This window comes from Talpa occidentalis, unplaced genomic scaffold (assembly GCF_014898055.3).
Source record: "Talpa occidentalis isolate TD23 unplaced genomic scaffold, MPIMG_talOcc4v2.1 talOcc4.12, whole genome shotgun sequence".
NCBI lineage: Eukaryota > Metazoa > Chordata > Mammalia > Eulipotyphla > Talpidae > Talpa > Talpa occidentalis.
This window is the reverse complement of record NW_023601212.1, coordinates 6,468,321-6,490,196: the sequence shown is the minus strand read 5'-3', so window position 1 is coordinate 6,490,196 and position 21,876 is coordinate 6,468,321. Positions and strand designations below refer to the sequence as shown.

Here is a 21,876-nt window from a genome sequence, read left to right as displayed (position 1 = left end):
AGTCAGATATTCACTCCCGAAGTGTGTCTGTCATTTATGCGCCGAATCCTTGACCATCCTGCACAGTTTCTCATCCCTGAGTCGGCCTGGCTAGTCTACCACTGCGCTGGTCTGCGGCAGGCTGCCAGAGGGTGCCAGCTGGAACTAAGCCCATGGGTGGGGCAGAGGGGAACCTTGCTGATGGGGAGGTAAAAGCTGCTCTTTCTAAACTGGAGGCCCTGTATCTAGGGAATGGGCCCAGGAATGCTACTCAGTGCCCACAGAGCCCAGTGCGCTCCCCAGATAACCAGATGTCCATGTCCATGTTAGCAGTGCTGAGGAGGTCCCTTGTATAAAGGACACAGGGTCAGTAGCCAGGGGGTAGGATGGATCAAGGGCAGCCTTCTCTATGGAGAGTGCCCAGGCTACCCCACAGGTGCTGCATGAAATCTGGCTTAGCAAGAAGCCAGCTGCTTCTCCAAGGGGCTTGGACTCCTCCCAGGCACTTGTAGGTAACCCCTTATTAGGCAGGCCAGCCAGGCTCTGACTATAACCTACAGGCCAGCTGACATCTTGGAGTGTCAATAGACCACCCTCCCTCCCCACCCAACTACCTGCCCCAGTGGCCTCAGTTCCGGGTTTTAAGACAAACACCTTCAAAATCCACAAAAAACATCACATAGCAAGTTTAGCACATAGCAGGGTGCCAGACAGGATGTGGAGTAGGAACCACACAGCTGACAGATGTCTGTTCTGCACTGGCTGATGTAGAAACACCTCCTTAAACAGGAACCCAGGGACAGGTCATCCTGTGAAGGGCATGTTGCCCTTGAGTGGGGCAGGTGGGGGTTCAGAAAGCACAGCTAGAGCTCTAAAACAACATTTAATTTCAGTCTGAATAGTTCAATTCCACAGTCAAAGCTTGAGAACACGGGAAAGATCAGCAAAGAAACAGATATAGAAAAATATTTCATTCACATTAACGGAATCATTCCCACATAGGCCAAGGGGCTTCACAAATCTCATCACTCAAGTAACACCCTGTATATTCATGCTCGCTCAAATGAAGTTGCTCTCAGTAGGAACCAACTTCCGAGAGGATCGCTGATGGCAGGCCTGGTCCTGTGGGATGAGGGCCTCTCTGTCCAGGGGAGAATGACCCTCACAGGCCAGCTCCTCCATCAGACATGGCACCACTGCCCTTCTGAAGTCTCACTGTTGCTCTAGGCACAGCAGGCAGGGCCCAGGGAGAGGGTGTCCACTGTAGCAATTGCACCTTCTCTCCTGGAGCCCAACCCAGACAGGACGCCTGGAAAGGACGACAGCAGAGCAAGGTAAAACAGCTGGGCCAGGCAGGGTTGAATTACCTATTCCTAGATATCAGCAAAGTCAACTGAAACACAGGGAGCAGCAGGGCTCTGGGTACCCTGTGTCAGCACAGCCTCCTGGCCTAGCCTCCTTACTATTCATCTCATTATTCCATGATAATCTTCCAGCCTCTCTCTGTGGAAGCCACAGTTAGGTGAGGGGACATGAAAAAGGCTTGTTCCCCTGAAACAGTGGTCCAGTCATTATGGTGGGGGTGCTAGCCCCATCCAAATGTAGTAATGCAGTCACAGCAGAAATGATGGAGTAGTGTCTTAAGATTAATTTCAGCATATACTTCCACAGAGAGTATATTTCCACATCAGTTAGACTAAATAATTAATTGGAGCGTGGCTTTGACTTGTAACAGAATTTCCATGACCATGTTCTGAGAACTGGCCCGGTGACGCTGAGTCACATGCCGTCACGCAGCTCTCTCTGCAGGCTCTCTAACCCAGGGTGGATCCTGGGCCAAAATTCAGCCCAGCTTCCAGACAAAGGCCTGTTGCAACAGGTGCCCTGAAGGCTGGGGTGAGTGGGCATCTAGCGGAGACTCACCAGCCACACAGAAACTGAGCAGCAGCCACGGGGAGGACGTGTGTGCCCATCCTCCTGCACAAGAAACCACAGCCGTGCTAAAGAGCGAGGAAGCAGCTTGTCTTCAGTTTGCTTTTTTGGATTAGATTTCCTCAAAGTGTCAAAGAGGGAGCAGCATGGCACACCTGGAAGTTATCTCAGGAGGAAACCACACAAACAGGGGACCAGAAACACCCCAACATTCCTATCTTGTTCTTTTCCAAACTCCTGTTTAATAATGTGTACAATGCTTTTCAACATTAAAAAAAAGTACTTTGTAATAACCCATACAGTACAGTTACAAGTAGTGATACAAAAATATGAAATAAAACAAATGCCTTTTTGTCCTTTTAAAAACCTTCCAGGACCTACACCTTCCCAAAACAAGAGGAAAAGGGTGTTGAGGAAACATGCTCTTCGGAGCCCAGCAAACAGGAACTGAAGAACTGAAGATGCGAAGAACAAAGATAATGCAAAAACAGACATGAGGGCCGCGGCGTCCCCGGGCCTCAGTCCCGACTGCGGCTTTCGGGACAGCCCTCAGCATCTCCGGCTCCTCTCCTCCAGGAGCTGGTTGTCGAAAATCTCCTTTTCCCTTCAGGAAACAAAAGGGGAAAGTGCCATATTAGTAATCATTCGTGTTTTCAAGAGCGTGAAACAGAGTGGTGGTTGACAGAGACACAGTTCCAGCAGGGGACGATGAAAAAGTTCTGGAGCTGGAGGTCGGGGACAGCTGTACAACGTTAATGCCACTGAGCCCAGCTTTTAACCATGGTTAAGACGGTACATTTTATAACGCATATATTTTACCACATTAAAAAAGTGTCTTTAATAAAGAGACTATGAAGAAGCAAAAAGTCCTTAAGTGACCTCCCAGTGCAGAGCAATTGCATTAACATTAATGCAATTAATCACAATTAATCACTGTGCTGGCCGCCCTCCCTGGACAGGCAGCAGGCATGGGTTCCGCAGATGGCCCAGCCAGGCACATCAACCAGAGCCTGCAATTCAAGCGGGAATGTGCAGTGCGCGCATCTTCAGCATCGTCGATGAGCCTGTAAGTGCAGCTGTAAGGAAAACGATGTATAATGAAAGCAGGTTCTCAAATAATTTTTTGTTCATTGTGGGCCAGAATTCTTTTTTGTCATTGACATCAACTATTATTCAAAAATCTGTGGTGGGGCCTCCCTTGGTGGCGCAGGCGGTTGAGCGCCGTGCTATGAAGTTATCCGCAGCCTCTGCAGCACCAGTTCAATCCCCGCCAGCCAGCGAGGATCCCACATGGCACATAGACCTCTCCTGTCTCACCTGCTGCTCCCCTCAGCAGCGTATTTCAGTGGGTCCTCCTGTTCTGCTCCCCACTCTGTCTCTGGTGAGTCCTCTTACACACACCCCATGCCTCTGGTCTATACCTAGTTCTTCTATGCAAACAACAACAACAAAAAAGGGTGCCAGACTAGACCGCTAAGATCCAGTGACAAAAATACCATGTTTCTGTTTCCGAAGGCCCTTCCAGTTCTGTTAATTCAGCTGAGTCAACACTCCTGCGCACAGAGCCACGGTGGCCCTTCTATGGGCAGCTATGGACTTCCTGTCCACCAAGCCTGGCACGTACCCAAATGCCCCAGGAATGACTTGGCCCCTTATGCTGTGACAGTACACCCAGTCAGCCCTAAACGGAGACCCTGGCCTGTGACTTTTGTTGAATCTTTAATTCTGTCATTACTATGTGGGCCAGCCTGCTCCTGGTGAGGCCTGGCAGCATGCCCAGAGACAGAATTAAGGCCTTTGGGGGCCAAAGATGCAAGGGCAGCAAAATGCTCGAGTGAAAATGACATCTTGATCACAGTCTTTCTCTGACCAGCAAGGAGCTGTGCAGGTGGTACCGTCTCTTAATCTTGCTACAGTTTCTCAAACAGCCTGGGGATTGAGCAAGGGGGAACAAAGACCGAATTTTAAACATCAGCTCCTGGGCCTCCCCGGTGGCGCAGCGGTTGAGCGCTGGGTTGCGAAGCTGCCCCAGCCTCTGCAGCACCAGTTCAATCCCCGGCTGCTCCCCGGCTACCAGAGGAGGGTCCCACATGGCGCACAGACCTCTCCTGCCGCCCGCTGCTCCCCTCAGCAGTGTACTTCGGTCCTTCTGCCTGCTCTGCTCCCCGCTCTGGCTCTGGTGAATTCTCTCACCCTCCCGCGCTTCTGACTGTACCCAGTGCTTGTATAAATAAATAAATAAAACAAACAAATAAATAAATAAATCTTTAAAAAAAATAAATAAATAAACATCAGCTCCTACAACAGGAGAGGAGGCCTGGCAGGCCTAGCACACAGCAGAGGCCAGCCCTAGTGGAGGTCGATGGCCAGCCCTCTGGCCCTGGGTCCCACTCTGCCCACATGTGGGAGTACGGGAGCCACCACAGGCTCACTGGTCCATCCGACAACGCCTCAGTCAAGTGCTAGCCCATGCATTCAGGCCTATGCAGTTCTCTGATCAAGGGTCTAATATTAAGGGAGAGGCCATGGACAGCTCAGTCAAAACTACCAGTGTGTATGCAAATAACTGCCTTTGAGGACAAACACAACATATAGCATGGAGCTGAGAGGCATACCGGTAACTGAGGGACGGCCCCTTTATGTACTTCTCTTCAGCTGTCTTGTAGTCCACCGCATCCACAGCAGAAATCGCACAGATGATGGCCTGCAAGAGAGCAGAGAGTGCAATGGTGGGCACAGCTTGACCAACACAGCACGTTCATCCACAAATGGCTCCGTGTCAGCTCCAAACACTGCCCAGTTTATGGTCCAAAAAATATGTTCATAATCTCAAAACCTCTGCTTATAATGAAGTTTCTTTAAAAAAAAAATGTATTGGCCTCCCCGGTGGCGCAGCGGTTGAGCGCCATAGACCTCTGGGTTGCGAAGCTGCCCGCAGCCTCTGCAGCACCGCTTCAATCCCCGGCTGCTCCCCGGCCACCGGAGGAGGGTCCCACATGGCGCGCAGACCTCTCCTGCCGCCCGCTGCTCCCCTCAGCAGTGTACTTTGGTCCTTCTGCCTGTTCTGCTCCCTGCTCTGTCTCTGGTGAATCCTCTCACCCCCCACACCTCTGGCCTGTACCCCAGTTCTTGTATGCATAAATACATTTTTTTTTAAAGATTTATTTATTTATACAAGCTTTGGGTACAGTCAGAAGCACAGGAGGGTGAGAGAATTCACCAGAGCCAGAGCAGGGAGCAGAGAAGGCAGAAGGACCGAAGGATTCACCAGAGACAGAGTGGGGAACAGAACAGGCAGACTGACTGAAGTACACTGCTGAGGGGGGCAGCGGGAAAGTCAGGAGAGGTCTGCTGCACCATGTAGATCACCTCCCTGGCTGGGGATCAAACTCAAGCTGCAGTGGCTGCGGGTAACTTCATAGTGCTGCATCTTAACTCCTTGCGCCACCAGGGAGGCCCCTGTAATGAAGTTTCTTAATTAAATCAGTAATGTTATCTTTTGGACTCAAGTTGAGAATTTGCATCCCTAAAAGCTGAAAGAAAATGAGAAGGACCCAAACCAACAAGTGCATTTTTAAAAACATATTAAGTTTGCAGTGAAAAAAATTAAAGATACAGTAGAGGTCACCTGAATATACAACAGATGTCTGATATCACCTTAATTTTTTTAGGTGAAGTACTAATATCATGGTTTTGTTAAAAAAAATTTTTTTTAAAGAATCTTAATGAAGGGCCTCCTCGGTGGCGCAGTGGTTGAGCGCTGGGTTGCGAAGCTGCCCGCGGCCTCTGCAGCGCCAGTTCGATCCCTGGCTGCTCCCCGGCCACGGGAGGAGGGTCCCGCATGGCTCGCAGACCTCTCCTGCCGCCCGCTGCTCCCCTCAGCAGTGTACTTCGGTCCTTCTGCCTTCTCTGCTCCCCGCTCTGGCTCTGGTGAATTCTCTCACCCTCCCGCGCTTCTGACTGTACCCAGTGCATGTATAAATAAATCTTAAAAAAAAAAAAAAAAAAGAATCTTAATGAAGCCTCCCTGATAGCACAAGGGGTTAAGTCAACACAATCAAGCTATCACCAGCGACTGCAACATGAGTTTGATCCCCAGCCAGGGAGCTGACCCACATGGCGCAGCAGACCTCTCCTGTCTCCCCGCTGCTCCCCTCAGCAGTAGATTTCGTCAATCTGCCTGTTCTGTTCCCCACTCTGTCTCTGGTGAATCCTCTCACCCCCTGCACCTCTGGCCTGCACTCTGGTTCTTGTATGCATAAATAAATAAGAACTCTTTTTAAAAAAAATCTTAATGGTTTGGCTTGGGGATCCTCCGAACCCCAGTGCTGCAGACATTGGGGTAGACCATTCTCGGGGGGGGTCATCTAGGACACTATGTAGCTAAGTAGCACCCCTAGCCTCCCCACACTTGACACCAGGAATATTCCCACTGTGACAGCCAGATAAGGCCAGATGTCACCTAGTGTCCCCTGGAGGCATAATCATCCCTGTTTGAGACAGAAACACAAATGTATTTATGGATTAAAAATGTTTGGGTTTCCTCCTGGAGGGGCCAGGAGGAATGTGGAGTGTGATTACGGTTCCAGTTGGGAAAGAGGCACAAAGGGATTCACTACGCTATTTTAATTTTGCATACAGCTAAAATTTCCCACAATATAAAGTTCAAAAATTTTGAGTTTGATCATGTTCTTTCTCCACACGTGCACAACCCAGCAGTGAGCCCTCTCTGAACTTCAAAATAATTTCGAGTTGCGATGTTTGATCCCCGTCTATTCCAAGAGCCACGGAACAGTACCGAGAAAAGGTAAAACTCCCCCTTTCCAACGCTCTCCCGTCCAGAAGAGCTGCACAGTGAAGCAGGTAGCGCTCACCACGTGTGCTGACGATTCCAACCCCAAGGCCTGGCCCCCCACCCGCGGTCCAGGGCTCTCACCAACCCAAACCATGGGTCCTCCGCCGTGCAGAGCCTCTGCTGGCCACTCACCTCAGGCAGAAGGACGTCCAGGATGAAGCGGATCCCGTCGCCGTTGATGCGTGTCAGCAGCCTGCTGCCCATCTCCCGGTAGATCCCTTGCAGGTACTTGACCACCAGGTCTAGCTGTTCCTCATCCTCCAGGTAGGTCTCCACGCAGGTCACATACTGACCCGAGTTCAGATAGGTCTTCAGCCACCGGGATGGCTTCCTATTCTTCAGAATGGCACACAGATGGCTCTCGGCTCCCCTGTTCTTCACAATGTACTCCACAAGCTTCTGGTTGGCCCGGTCTCGTGCAGCTCGAGATCGATCAGGCAGGACTTTTCGGCAGGGCTGCCGCCTGCCCCAGGGGCTCCCCTCCACAGGCTCCTCTGGGTCCTCTGTGCTCAACTGTGGGAACCTGGTCCCCAAGACATCGCGCTGGATGGACTTGCGGACGGGATTACCTGCCGCAGGAAAATGCATGCATGGGGTGCTACTCTGGTCAGGGGTCCCTGCTGCCTCCCTCCCTTCTACATCGATGGCCCTTGACAATCTCGAGGATCCTGGGGTGTGGCGGAGTGGTTCCAAGTGCCTGGGGCGTGAGGATAAACCTGAGATCCCACGAGTGAACACTGCCATGTTCCTAAAGGGCTGCTGCCTAGACAGGACCCATTTCTCCCCCCAGCACTGCCCTCCAGCCAGGTTTAATCTGAAAATGCCAAGTTCCTAGTCCCACTGAAGAGTGACTTCATTTCCACTCTCTGATGACCAGGAGGAAAGGCTATCGCATGACCATCAGTAACATGAAGCACCAAGTGATGACACACTGTGTGGACCTTTCAGTGCTCAAGCAACTGTCTGACAGATGGCACTGGCAGGCATCTGTGGACGTGGCTCTATCACCAGGCCCATGACAAGAGAAGAGGCCTGCAGTGCCTAACAGAAGCCCAGGGCAATGCACAGCTGGGTCTGCGGTGGCAACCCAACATGGACTAGGGACACTGGTATCACCTTTACCAAGACACAAATGTCACTGCCTTCTAAAGGATTGAATTTAGGTCACCTTTTGAGAGGTGCTGGCAGACTTACTGATATCAGCAGCATAGTATTCCAGGAAAGAGCCAGAGAAGGAACCACAACCTATAGAGGAGGAAAGTCAAATTTACACAGAGGGGGCACATGGAAACGCCACAGGGTGACAGGATAGAGATGCCCGGACAGTCCCCACAGACCCCCCTCCCGTGGCAGGGCAATGGGACATGTATGGGCAGCCCATCAGCATGGCGATGTTGATACTGGGGGCACCTGAAAGTCCAGGGCTTTTAAAAAAAAAAAAAAAAGATTGATTTATTTATTTATGCATACAAGAACTGGGGTATGGGCCAGAGGTGTGGGGGGACCGGGTGAGAGGATTCACCAGAGACAGAGTGGGGAGTAGAACAGGCAGACTGACTGAAATACACTGCTGAGGGGAGCAGCAGGGGAGTCAGGAGAGGTCTGCTGCGCCATGTGGGTAGCTCCCTGGCTGGGGAGCAAACTTGTGCCGCAGTGGCTGCGGACAGCTTCATAGGTTGTATCTTAACCCCTTGAGCCACCAAGGAGGCCCAAGTCCAGGACATTATTACTAACAATGCCACAGCTTAAAGACTCCCAAGGGCCAGAATTGGGATGGATGGTATACTAAGTCGACTCAAAGGAAACCCATCTGCTGTTCATACCCAGTGTCCGGGCTCTACCTAGGAGCCTAACCACCTGCCCTTGCCGGAGAGGTTTTTATGGGGGCAGGTCAGACCACCACCCAAAGGTTTCCGCTGTCCCTGCCCAATCCTTTTGTCTGTTCCACATATGGCACGGGGCCCAGATGCGACACAGACACCAGGCCGCCTGCTACAGGCAGCAGAGGCTCCACATACCTAGCCGGACCCTGTAGTCAGTGATGAGGGAGATGCACCAGCCGATGGCCTGGTCGAAGGCTTCCTTGGCTTCATTCTATGAAATCCAGGCATTGGGAGTTAGCAGGGTCTATAGGGGGCTCCTACAACATTCCTTCCTCAGCCTGTTTCCTTGTTCATAAAGGGAACCCCCAAGGTTAGATGGGAAACACACGGAGGCCCAGGACAGAGTTAGGTTGCTCAGAAAACAGTCACTGTTTATTCTGTGGGCTCCCAACAGGGAAGCAGGAAATACCCTAGAGTGTAAAACATGCCATCTTATGGAGATGACCCCTAACACAGTCTGTGCCGACTACTCAGCACAGGACAGAGTGAGTACAGAGGGCACCTGGCCACCAGGGCAGGACCACTCAGGCCTTACAGTCCTCACCAGCAAACTATAAGCACTGGGAAGTCCCTCAAGCCGGAACGAATTCTAGGAATGTGCTCACAGGCACAGGAGTCAACATGGACCGCTGTTCTTTTCTTGCCAAGCCTGCCCGCCCCCGCTCAGCCTGGGTCCACATGATGGGAATGGAGCAGGTAGTGTCTGCATAGGAGACCCTGCTGTCAGCCTCTCAGGAAAGGGCACACTGAAGGCCACACAGGCACACAAAATGCAACCATCACAAAGGGGCCTCAGCTGAGCCATCCACCACCAAGAACAGGTGCTACACCAGCCCCTCACTGCCACCTGTGTTCCATTCCACAGGCAGGCTCAAGGGCAGATGATGCCACAGTGCCCTCAGGCACCTGGGTGGTGTGAGACCTGTGTGGCCTCTTCTCATAACCCAGACTTGTGTTGAATCACTGTCCTTATGTTCCTGCTCTACACGCCCCCCGCCCCCCTCCCATGTTGGGAAGCCATCCAGACCCCTGAGAGCAAGTGTCTGCACACTCAGCTCCACGGGCTGTGGAGCTGCACTTCAGGTCTATGGAGGCCTGGTGAGGACAATGTGAGAACAAGGTCCTGCTGGTCAGTCTTAGAGCCTGAGCGCCTGGCATGGCTATGGGTTGGCAGTTGCAGGGAATAAATTCAAACAGACAAAGAACAAAGCTCAGTGAGGGAATCTGATCAATGAGTAAAGGCAAGTTCTGTGCTGAGTATCAACCTTCCAGAGAGTTCAACATTAAAAAGTTAAAAACCCGCTCCAATCCAAAGTCTACTCTCTGTCTTAGAAAAGCTGCAGTCCCCAGCAGCTTCTGGGCCTGCATCCCAACCGCAATCTGGACACAGACAGCGTCAATGGGATGGCCACACCTGAGCCAATGCCACGATGGTGACCTTTGAATACCCTCACCCACCTTGTATGGGTATGTTTCTTAATGCTGGAACAACAAAAAGGAGTATTTCTTAGTCTTGAATGGACCAGCTCCTGTGGCTCAAGGACATGGCATATAAAGGGGAGGGGGGGGTATAGTCTCAGGGATGGTGACAATGAACAGCCCAGGATTCCTGCTGACGCTGTCAGGGTCATCCCACACACCTGGGGCTTACTATGCTCACGTGCTAGGCCCTCACTGCCACCTCACACACAGCCCTGGTCTCAGTTTCCTCACCCACACAACAGGGAAATGGCCCCAGAGTGGAATGAGAATTCAGTGCAGGGGCTCACTGCCACCATTGCTCACACTCAAACCGGGGTTCCAGACATTTAGAGAAGCACAGAAAGGGGATTCACCTACCAGAAGTGCTTGTTTCTCTTTACAGTCAAAGTGCTTTAATCTTCTCAGATTCACGGTGATGCTGAAGTAGAGACAAAGGTTAACACTAATGAACTTCACACTCAGGACATAAAAAGGTTTCCCCCTTCTAATACAACTGGTGGGGCCCGGTCTATTTATGGGGGCTGCTGCTTGGTCCAGCTGCCTGAGGAAGCTCCCCGCGCCAGGCCCTGGGAACTCTGGCCCTAGCCTCCACCTCACCCACCCCTCCCAAGCCCAGCCACCAGTTGGAGGGGTGGCAGTGTAGCTGTGGGGAACAGCCGCCACCTCTGTACCTTGCAATACAGTTGTGTGAAAAGCCCGCTCTGAACAGGCTGGTACACTGCACATCTTCACCCCACAACTCAAGACTAAAAACCAGGCAACTAACCCACCAAAGGCCAAACTTGTACTGTGGCAGGACTGCTGCCTTCATGGGCCCACAGGGACTACTCTGTTGTTGTTTGCAGGGAAACAGGAAGGGGAAGACAATACCCCGCGAGTGCTGGGCTGGGCTGCCTTTTGAAGCCACAAGTTTTGAAAGTGACCTGTCTGATGAGTTCCTTAGTCTTTGACCATCTTCTAGGGAATCACATCACAGGACGCCATCAGACCCCATAGGGCCTGTGCTCCTGCCCCTCACCCACAATTCTGCCACCCCAGAGCCGTCAAGCCTTCATATGAACTATTCATGAAAAGCAAACAACAGTGTTTTACCCTCTCCCTTTCGGATTCATGTTCCCTTCGATAAAAAGCACACTCGCTTTCTTATCTCTTCGCCTGATGCTTTTAACCTGTTGGCAAATCCAGGAAAAGAACACATCAGGAACCAAGGCAAGGTCGAGGGTTTTAAATACTCAGTTGACATCATCTCACTGAGGGGAAGGTGGACAATTGCAGCATGACCAAGGCAAGGTTGGCAGCAACCATGCGCCCAGGATGCCACCAACTCTGGCTCTGGGCTTCACTCTACGGAGGAATTCGGTAGGCTTCTGTCTAGTTTGGTGTTTAGAAAGAGCAACTACACCTGCTGTTGCAGTTACCTCCATGTACTGATTGTGGCTGGTTCCCCTGATGGTTCATTTTTTTGGATGACCCAAGTGAACTGAGAAAGGTGTGGGTCTAACTCAACCCCCGCCCCCAAGGTGGGCCTCAGAGCCCTAGGCCCGGAAAATGACCAGGACTCCTTCTCTGCAGTGCCTTGTGTGGTGGCAAACCAAGAGCTGGCTGGTAAGGTCAGCTCAGATTCTTCCACCCCCAGAACCTGTCAAGTGGTTACAGCAGGGCCCACACTGTGCCCAGAGCGGCAATGAAGCCCGCAGCCCCTTGTCTGCCAGCCCTTGCTACATATCTCCATGCAGTGCTAACAGGAGGCCAAGCAGACTCTGATGGGAGTAGGTGCAAGATAAAAGTTCTTGCCTCTTCAGAATACCTTCTGGGTTTAAACATCATTGTCTCTTAATAAAAATTAAAGAGCTACAGTTGGAAGTGTCAGCATCCTGTCTGTGCCTGAGGGAAATAAGGGGGTCAGAGAAACAGAGAAGGGGCTGGGATGGCTGCTTTGCTCACAAGGTGCCACTTACCGGCAAACAGGAAACAGAATTGAGCTGCATTTAGACTCATCCTCCATAGTGGGGCTTGGGCAGGATTTCAAATACCTGTTTTTGTATGTACAATTGTTCTCTACCATAAAATGTAAAAAATTAAAAAGCTCCGATGGGGAAAAAGTTTGAAATACACAATATTTAAAACGAGCAGAGAACTTAATTTCAGGTGGCTTTTTCTAAGCCTTTGTAATAAAAATGTGACCTATAAACTTCATATTCAATTGTGCCCAAATGACTGAACTCCTTTTATTTAGGTAAATGTGTCTCCAGAAATCTTGCTTATAAATATTGTCACTTTTCCCGGTAATCAGAAACAGTGAAAACATGTGCCCAGGTCAGTGTGCTGAGGCCTGAGGAGTAAAACCCGTGGTGGGACTAACTGCTCTCAGAAGACGAGGGTCACTCTTACCACCGCTGGCCAGAAGGGGTATTTTTGGTATTTAAGCCAGACTAGCATTCCTACTTCAAACGAACGTGGTTCTAGAATTAAAAAAGAAAGAAAAAAAAGAAAAACAAAAAGATAGAACAGACAAGTCAGATCCACATGAAGCACCAACCCACAGCCTGAAACATACATTACTGTGATACTGTTTAAACTGGGGATAACACAGTCCACTTTTTAAAAAGCTCAGGAGAATTCAGAAGTGGATTAATCACCCCTCACTGGAATCCAAGTGCCATTACCAGCATGTTGGGAGGGGTCAAGGGCAGGCATAGGCTGGTTTCTTACTTCTGACCCTGTGCCAGTGTTCCATAGGGGTGTCAAAGGGGAGCTGGTGGGCAGGGACTCTGCCACCTTTGCAAGTTCTCTGTAAATCTCAGATTATTAAAAAATGAAACATTTTAAAAAATAGTATGGTACAAAAAGAGGAGATAGTGGCACACAATGGTCCAAGCACGAGAACTTCTTACTAAAAATCTGACCCGTGAGAGAAAATGGTCTCTTAAAAGGAAGAGAATTAGAATCTACAAAATAGCTTCTGCGCAAAAACTGCATCTTCAACCAAAACTTAAATCTTAAAAAAATCAGGTAGCAAAACCCACAGGACATGGGGCCTGTCCCTAGCCATAAAGACCCTCTCCGCAGAGGAAGGGGCGCCATGGCGCCTGTGCTGACAGGTCAGGTCCAGAGTGAAAGCGAGGCCAGGGAGAGGTGGGCACAGAGAAGCCAGAGCAGTCTTGAGGGGCCCTCTCCACAGGGAGCAGAGTCCCCTTTCAGGAGGCCCATGAGGACAAACAGGGCCTGAGTGCAGACGGACAACTCAGGGACTAACCGAACATACCTAGAAAGACCCACAGCCTGACAGATGAAAATAAAACCAAATGGAAGCAGAACCAGAGAAAAGAGCAATGCCCGGCTTTCTGGGGCAGTGGTGGCCTGAGCCCCAGCTGGCAGTGACGGGGACAAACAAATGTGCTCTTCTGGAGGAAGGCAGAGTCTCCCCTCTGTGCCAGGGGCGCCCCGCTGTGGGGAGCCGATCTACAGGAGCTACTCCCGGAGGCTCACAGCCTGCAGGAGAGCAGTCCCGGCCGGGGAACACTTCCCATCTGCAAGGGGCAGAGGAGGGCCGGTCAGTGATCAGTCCTCACGCCTAGTCGATAGTGACTGGATGCCACAAGCAACGCTCAGTAGGCCAGGCAGGAATGGAATAAACATCTGAGTTACCACTGAGCGAAAGGGAGAAAATGCAAGCCTGAAGGAACGGACAGCATGGCAGGAAAGCACCCTGACTCCGGGGGGCTTTCAAAGTGGAAATGGTTCTAACTAGTTCTTGGGCAAACCAACCTCCCGCTGGCTGCCGGCGGGACTCCCTGGTCTCTCGCCCCACCACGCACGCCGGCGGCTCTGCTCTGGAACCACCTCCAGGAGCGGCGCTGCGAAGCCGGCCTCTCGGGTCAGGCGAGTGAACGCTGCTGACCAAAAGCAGCACGGCCTGGCCTGAGGCGGGGAGGCCACACCCTAACTACAGCAACAGACCCACCTAGTCACGGTCCTGTTATCTCTGGCAAGAGTCCTTCAGCCCAGGAGGCAGACATGGGCATGGGCGCGGCCCCTCACCAACGTACTTCCTGGGGGTCACTCAACTGCAAGCAAGCTCTCCCATTCCTTCGTGTTTCTTACCACGATAGAAAAGGATTGGTTTCGGCTCCTCATCGTCCTCATCTTCCTCCAGGAGAGAATGAATGGAATTTAACTCCGCAGACTCTCCAGAAGACTGACGGTCTGCCAAGAACAATGTGAGAGTAGACTTTCACAGCCACTGTCAAGATTGGCTCATCCCAGGAGAACATCTCAGGATACACCCCGATCCAGAAAAAAGGCTAGATCCCAGGCTACACAGACTCCCGCTGCCGAAGTCAAACAGCACACTTCAACTGCAGCACGGCTTAAAGAAAAACGGGTGCTGGGGGGAGCGGGGGGAAGGCCCTACACACAGCACAGCAGCGCAATCTGACTGCTGGACGCTGAATGGACTCTGGATCGAGGCCTCTTGGTGTGGTCGCTGCCTGTCCAGTCTGCACCACACGGTGGATGCACAGGGAGAGGGGACAGACAGGAGACAGCAAGGACGTGGTCGCTCACTTCAGAAAATGGCCAGGGGTCTGCCTTAGAAGGCTATGCCAAGGAGTGGGCCTCGAGGAGGAAGTGATGGGTAAGGGCGCAGGTTTCAAGATCTCTAAGGATGCAGAGATTAAGATTTTTGAATTAGCATTTCAAAAATAAGTGGGGTGTTACAGTGTTAAAATGGAAAAAATCAGAGCGCATGACTGCACTCTATCTACGCAGGGATTCTGAAAGTCAGGAACCTTTTCAGACAATTAGTCACTTTTCCGATTACTGCCAAACGCATCAGAGCGCATTAAGGCCTCTTCCACAGCGAAGACGCGCACGCGAACCCTCAGGAGCAGATGCAGCGTCTCAGTGCTGACACCGCCTGCCCGCATCGGCGCAGCCGCCCGCTCAGCCACAGGCTCCTGCTCCACAACCTCCAGTTCAAAACAAAAACACAAATATGTGTGAGCAAGGGAAAGAATTATAGCCCAGTGAGAGACAGACGGGGCGGAAGGAGGAAATCCCCACTCTACATCTATTTCGGGAGCGTTCCCATGAAGATCTGGGGAGAAACACACCAGTGGGGGCCAAGACTCCAGCCGGGAGCCGCCAACGCCCTCTCCGCTCTCCCAGCATGAGCCAGACTTCTTACCTTCTTCCACCTTCTTGGGGTCCAGGAGGCTAAGATTTCTTGTTTCATCTGCAGGGGTGTGGTGAGGAGACGTATATCCCGTAGGCCCCTGCGTGGGGGATGATGCTGCCCTTGGTGTAAGTGGCCTCTGCCTGCCAGCCAGGCACAGCCGCTTGGCAGGGTGGCGTCTGGCCTCTGGGCAGGCCAGGAGCATAGTGGGGCCGCCTGAAGGCAAACCCAGGCCAAAGCCTTCAACTTTGGTTTCCAAAGTCTCCTCCCCCACCTCAGCCCTGGAAGGCGAGCACGGGACTCCCGACATGCCTGCCTTCTCTCGCTCTGCCTTGCAACCTCCCTCTGGAAGTGGAGGTCCGTTCTGACACAAGCTGGGCTCTTGCACGGAAGTTCGTCCCCTTTTACTTGGGGTTGTCCCATTTTTTCGGTGTGTTCTTGACCCACCACCATCCTGAGGACCATCTTCAGCTGAAGAGACAGGCGGGGCTCTGGGGCTTTCACCTTTCCCAAGTCCCTTCTTCTGCTCTGTTCTGTACATGGGGTCCTTGCCACCCGCGGACGACCCCGAAGGTCGTGGGTGTGCACGTTCTCTGCGCTCCAGCCCCAGACTGCCCACGCCGTCTCTGTGGGGGGAAGCTGGAGAGTTTGATTCACAAGGCAAGGTGGGCAGCTCTGTGGGCTTCTCACGTGGAGACGGAGCAGATCTTTCTACCCTGGGAGAACTTTCCTGACGTGAACAGGTTCTCTCATTCAAAACATCCAGAGCCACCCGAAGTGACCGTCTGTAGGTCAGCTCCTCCACAGGCGCAGCAGGAATCTCATTCTGTGAGGCTGCAGAGGGAGAATGCAAACAAAGCCGACAGCTCAGACCGGAGCAACGCCTGCAAGGCTTGGCTGGCTGATTCTCAGTGCTGGTTTTTGTACAAAAGGGCCAACTAACATTTCTCACCTACATCTTCCCAAATGGAGACAAAGTACAAAACAACAGCTGTTCACTCAGGGCTGCCAGGCCTCATTTAAAAGGAAACAAAACACAAATTTACTGACCTTAACCTGATTAGGTTACAAAGATAAATTCTTCCAGCAGAATGTATTTGGATTTTCTGCAAATCCTCTCCAAGCGTTACACTTTCAAATTTAATCAGGGTCACGAAAAACCCACGCCAACTAGATAAAGAACTCGTCAACAATGTATGTTGGGTGGGGTAAGGGCGAGGGAGAGCCGACTAAAAAGATTCATTGTGGCTGGTAAGTTGTCCATACTTCTTTGCAAGGGTATTTCAAAGCCAGAAAAGAGCATCATGGGCACTGAGATTCCAGCCTGACCGCCCCACTGCTACTTTCCTCTTTATTCACTCTGACAGAGACAGCTCTTTATTCCAACAAGGTGACGGAGGCAATATTGCAGCTCAGCAGGCATAATACCTCAATCAACCAGTACTAGCCTCGTTTAATATTAAAGACACTACAATAACCGGCCTCTCACGTAACCTGAGCCACAGAGATGAGGTGTGTTGTGGAGGGCGATGGTGAACATGCCTCAGGTGGGCCCCTGAGCATCCACCCTCAGGAACAGGATACGCTGTTCCTATGTTTTTGGAGGAACAGCTTTTGTCAGGTGGATGCTGCTCTGACAAAAGCTGTTCCTCCAACAACGCAGGAAACTGGGTCTACTCAGTAAACATCATGAGAAGGACCTGAGGTCACCCTTTTCAGACTGTGCTTTGCACATGGAATAAGCACTCCCACTTGGAGGAGAGATAAACACCATTACGTCTGGGTTTGTGGAACTGCGACCAGCTGTGTACACAGCCCAATTCTCCCAGGGGTGTCCTCAGTCCCCAGACTGGGGGGCCCAGGCAGTCCTCACACCCTCCTCAAGCCCAGTGGTAGGTGCTGAACTGATGGCCCTGAAGGCTCTACTCCCCCGGCAGACAATGGCTACAAGCTGTGCTAACGCTCCCCGACCGCCTTTCCCCTCTGTGCTCACGGCCCAGCCAGCTGCTTCTCAATCCCCAGGCAGAGAACAGACCAGCCACAGGACCATTTCACAGTCTTACTGTACGTGCAAAATAAGCCAAAACAAATTTTTAAAAGGACAAGTCTCTCTCCCTGCCTTCAGGGAAGCGAAGTGATTCAGCGTCTGGGGTGGCGCGGGAGTGAGAGCAGGTCTGGACACTCACTGCAGACCACCCTGTGAGTCAAAACTAGGATCAGCTCGAGGGGCAAATTCTAGAAAGGCTCACAAAAGTAGATAATTTTTTCCTTCTCCTTAGATTCAGGGAATTTGCATTCCCCTTGCATGAAGAGAAAAAAGGGTAACCAGGGTTAGTTTTTTTGTGGCGAGACAAGTCTTTACATTCTCCCAAATTATGTCTCACTTAATTCAAACCTAGTGGTTACTTAGAATATGCTCTTACCTAATGAAGAGGCAATGTCTTCAATTTGAGACTTCTCCAGGATCTTGACTTCTGTGCTCTTCACCTCAATTCTGCAGGGACAGAAACAACCCTTATGAGCTACCAACCGATGCTACCAAGACGTTTCAAACATGTTTTTCTTCAAATGACAAAATAATTAAATTCATTGTCTTCCTTCTCAGCCTTCCATTTAAACCAAAAGTCACAGTCACCCAGGAATTCACATGCCTGAGGTTAGAGGCAGCAAGGACCCTGGTGGATGTGAGGTTTTTTTTCTTTTCCTTTTAGGACAGAAAAGGATTTGAGATTTGAGAGTAAAAATGAATACAAATTGTGACTTTTATGAGGTAAATCCTACTTTCAATTGCACAAATAACTCCTTTGTTAGATTTTCCGAGAAGATGATAATGTCACTAAAAGCTGTTTACAGCCCAGCAGGTATGTTTTAGTTTAAAAGGATGCCTTCCCTTTCAAACTGGAGTATTCAATTACTTCGGCAGCCAGGCAGCCTCAAGGGAAGTGTGAGCAGAGTGTGAGCCAGCGTCTAAGCCAGCTTAGGAGGCGGCTCTGAAGAAAGAGGTTGGGGACCCAGGAAATTGTAACTGGACCTGACTGACTTTTATTCTCTATTTAGAATTGGGAATTCTTCCATTAGACAGGCCCAGAGCACAGGCAGGCAAGAGCTGGGCGTTTTCGTATGTCCTTCCATGATTAGATAAGTGAGAACAGAACAGGAATGCCCTACCCAGGCCACTTATTTGTTTTATGAATCCTGAATAAATTTCTTATTAGAGGGACAGGCGCAACTCAAATATGTCACAACGGGTGAGCCTGTCACAGTTTCCAAAAAGAAGACATAAATCTTGCAAAGGGAATATCCCTATCTGAATCTCAGAGAGCTTACCTCTGTATAATTCATATTTATTTAATTTTGGGGAGTGATCTCTCTGGGGATCACACAAAATGCCTTATATATGGTTCTTCAATTTCCAAACCGACATAAAATTTGCCTGTTTTCATCTCAAGCACTAGTTAAATTAACTAAAGTGTTATCAGTAAGTCCTTAAGAACCGACTTGAGGGCCTCCCCAGTGGCGCAGTGGTTGAGCGCTGGGTTGCGAAGCTGCCCGCAGCCTCTGCAGCGCCGGTTCGATCCCCGGCTGCTCCCCGGCCACCGGAGGAGGGTCCTGCCGCCCGCTGCTCCCCTCAGCAGTGTTCTTCGGTCCTTCTGCCTGCTCTGCTCCCCGCTCTGGTGAATTCTCTCACCCTCCCGCGCTTCTAACTGTACCCAGTGCATGTACAAACAAACAAACAAACAAATAGATAAATAAATATACATGCCTCTTTAAAAAAAAAGAACCGACTTGACTTTTTTTCGAGTGGGGGGAGAAGTGGGTGAAAAGAGAAGCTTATCAGAAATCCCAGAGAGAAAAAAAATAAAAGAACACAACACTTAACTTTTCGTCTAAGGAGAATATCTGAACACTTAGAAAAAATTCCTTTTTTCTCTTATTTTTTGTTGTTGTCTCAGTTATGGTCAAAACCTATATTAGGATAAAAAAAGAAATCCTTGTTAAGTCATAATAGTGAATGCAAAGAAGCAGTAGCAACAAAGAAACACGAAAAGGAGCAGAAAATTCTTAAGTACACAACCAAGGGACTTCCTAAATATTCCATCTAATACCCAAGATTTTACAGATGAGGAAGAGAGGCCAGTGGGAGACCCAGATAAGGAACTGGGGGTCTCTGCCTCCAAGTAAAGCAATCTCCTCACTGCGCTATTGGAGTCTCCCTGCGATATTGCCATTATTTACTATCTCCAGGGCTCCGTGCCAGATATTTCTAGTTACAGTCTTACATGCCTTTTTATAGCTCTGTAAGTTTTTTTCACTATGAAAGACACTTCCAGAAGTGTAACCTTGTAAGCAATCAACCAAAACCCCATTAAATGGGGATAGGAACCAGTGCCAACAAATCCAAGTGCCAACTGTTCAAGCTCAATTATTTCACTGGAGCAACTCCGAGGTATCTCCTGATAAAGATTTTACTTGTCACCAGAAAGTCATTTCTAATTCCTTAAATTATAGAATAATGGCTGTCACCTTTGCAGGCCATAATCGCTTTTTCCATCTGCAGAGGACATACTCGGCATCCATCATTATTTAGAATCATGTGGCAAGTGGTAATGATTTGGCACAAAGTGCTTGAAGGTCTGACGTCGCGGATGTGCCCTGCAACAAAATTTGCACTGTAGTTTATAAAACCCACTTGCTGCCATTGTACACACACAAGCCTCTGGGGCAAAGGTGAGCTGGGCTCAGCCTCAGGATGGGTCTATTGGGCGATGTAGTATAGAGCTCAAAGCTAGAAAGAAATGACTGCCCAAGCCTAGGGAGGCACCTGTATTACGTTCATAAACACAGCCAGAGTCCCTCCCAGAGGTTCTGTCCAGACAGATTATTTTTAAAAGGCTCCTGAATAAATCATCTCCGTGAAGGCCGGCCTCTGACCTCAACAGGAGAGGCGTTTTAAACAAGGCTCACAAGCCCTCCCCACTTGGGAAGTTAACAGTTGACCACAGCACAAAAAATAAAACAGGAAAGCAAGTGCCTTTTTGGCTGCCAAGTCCCCGAAAGGACAGGGACAGCTGCAGACCATTCATTACACCAATGGGCAAAACTGATTTGGCTGTTGACAGAGACAAAAAAGGAGGTGGGGGGGGTCGTTTGTGCAATGGGGGATTTCACTGCAGCAGCGAAGAGGGGTTCAGGTAGCAGAGAAGGGGGGGTTCACACGGCACAGGCGGTTTCTGAAGCAGAGAGGGGAACCGTGGAGGGAGCAGCGCGGTCAAGGGCCAGCAGAGAGGGCTTCATGCAGCGGGGGAGGGCTCAGGCAGCAGGGGGGAGGGAATTCGGGAAGCAGAGGAGGGGTTCTGGCGGCGGGGGTGGGGGAATCACGCAGAAGAGGGGGTTTAGGCAGTACAGGGGGTTAGTACACGGAGGGGGTTCAGTGGGCAGGGGATTCAGCGCAGAGGGAGGCGCTGCGGCAGCAGAGGGGAGTTCAGGCAGCAGAGGGGGGCTCACGCAGCAGGGGCGGGGGTCCACACCGCAGGGCGGTCAACGCCCCTGGGGAGCTTCCTTCGAGGCTTGCCCCTCCCCCTAGGCCCGGGCCCGGCCCGCCGCCTCGGCCCCCGGCCCGGCCTCCCGGAGGGCGCAGCCCGCCGGGCTCACCGGGCGCCCGGCTTCCCGGCGCGGTGTCCTGAGCCCCGCCCAGAGGGCAGGAGGCCGGGGCGGCCAACGGCTGCTGCACCGCGCGCCCGCGCTCACCGCCTCCGACGCCGCCGCAGCTCCCCGCGGGCCGGGGCGGGACGGCAGGGCGTCGCGAGGCCCCGCCCCCCGGACGGGCCAATGGGCGCGCGCGCCCGCGCGGGGCCCGCCCCTTCCGCCCGGGCGGGCGCAGACTGACGGGCGCGGGGCGCGGGGCGAGAGGGCAGGGGGGCGGGCGCGCGGGCGTGGCGGCCGCCTCCATCTTCGCGCGACTCGGTGGCGCTCGGGTCCGTGGGGGGCTTCAGCCAGGCCCCCTTTATGCGCCTGCCGCGCTCCTCCCGCTCCAGTCGGCCCCGCGCGGCCTGTCGCCGCGGAGCATTCTGCAAACGAAGGCGGGACCCCTTGTGAGAACCTTCTAGAACCTTCCGTTCCTGAGGCGCCAGGATGCGGAGGCCGTTCTAAGGCCAGAGCAAGTGCTCACTCACATGGTCACGTGCACCTGCATAAAGTGGTCGTGCCCCAATTTGTAAATAACCCGCCTTGTCAGTAACGCGGAGAGCGGTGCAGTGGAACGGGCCCCTCCTGCCTCGCTGGAAAGCCATGTCCCCTCCAGGCTGCAACCGCAGCAAAGCTGGGAACGGTTTAGTCACTCGCTACCTGCAAAGCCTCTAAGCGTTTTTCCTCTGAGGTTGGCTGCTGGAAGCCTCTCCACGTCTTTCGAAAGCCCTGCACAGCCTTCTGGAAGATGGGCGTGGTGGGGACAGGAACAGCTGACCCCGAAATCAATCGAAATCGCTGACTCCTGCAAATCGCTGAACCCCAGGGGCTGCTTTTGCTGCCCCTTACGTTACCTATCAAAGTCTCCACCCGCGCTGAGGGTG

At 51.6% G+C, this 21,876-nt stretch overlaps 1 protein-coding gene across 3 annotated transcripts; it reads right to left on the bottom strand.

Moving 5' to 3' along the window:
- Nucleotides 1-588: 588 nt before the first annotated feature.
- On the bottom strand, nucleotides 589-21,095 carry PWWP3A (PWWP domain containing 3A, DNA repair factor). 3 transcript variants are annotated; one of them, XM_037504945.2, is made up of 14 exons: nucleotides 21,056-21,095; nucleotides 19,832-19,960; nucleotides 19,188-19,273; nucleotides 17,731-17,801; nucleotides 15,320-16,141; nucleotides 14,236-14,337; nucleotides 12,523-12,593; nucleotides 11,224-11,300; nucleotides 10,489-10,549; nucleotides 8,785-8,860; nucleotides 7,961-8,011; nucleotides 6,899-7,335; nucleotides 4,527-4,615; nucleotides 589-2,515 (listed from the first exon to the last, which is right to left on the bottom strand). In XM_037504945.2, the coding sequence occupies exons 2-14, from the start codon at nucleotides 19,886-19,888 to the stop codon at nucleotides 2,461-2,463; spliced, it is 2,055 nt and encodes a 684-aa protein (XP_037360842.1). In that variant the 5' UTR covers nucleotides 19,889-19,960; nucleotides 21,056-21,095; the 3' UTR covers nucleotides 589-2,460. The 3 variants fall into 3 exon arrangements, with proteins under 3 accessions (XP_037360842.1, XP_037360841.1, XP_037360843.1); XM_037504944.2 differs by lacking the exon at nucleotides 21,056-21,095 and adding an exon at nucleotides 20,960-21,032; XM_037504946.2 differs by lacking the exon at nucleotides 21,056-21,095 and adding an exon at nucleotides 20,813-20,836.
- Between the last annotated feature and the right edge of the window lie 781 nt (nucleotides 21,096-21,876).

Coding starts and splice junctions, on each gene's coding strand:
- PWWP3A (XM_037504945.2), bottom strand. CDS start 19,888: ATGATGGATGCCGAGTATGTCCTCTGCAGATGGAAAAAGCGATTATGG. Junction 16,142..17,730: donor AGACATTGCCTCTTCATTAG/GTAAGAGCATAT, acceptor CTCCCTCTGCAG/CCTCACAGAATGAGATTCCT. Junction 8,861..10,488: donor AAGAGAAACAAGCACTTCTG/GTAGGTGAATCC, acceptor TGGATTTCATAG/AATGAAGCCAAGGAAGCCTT.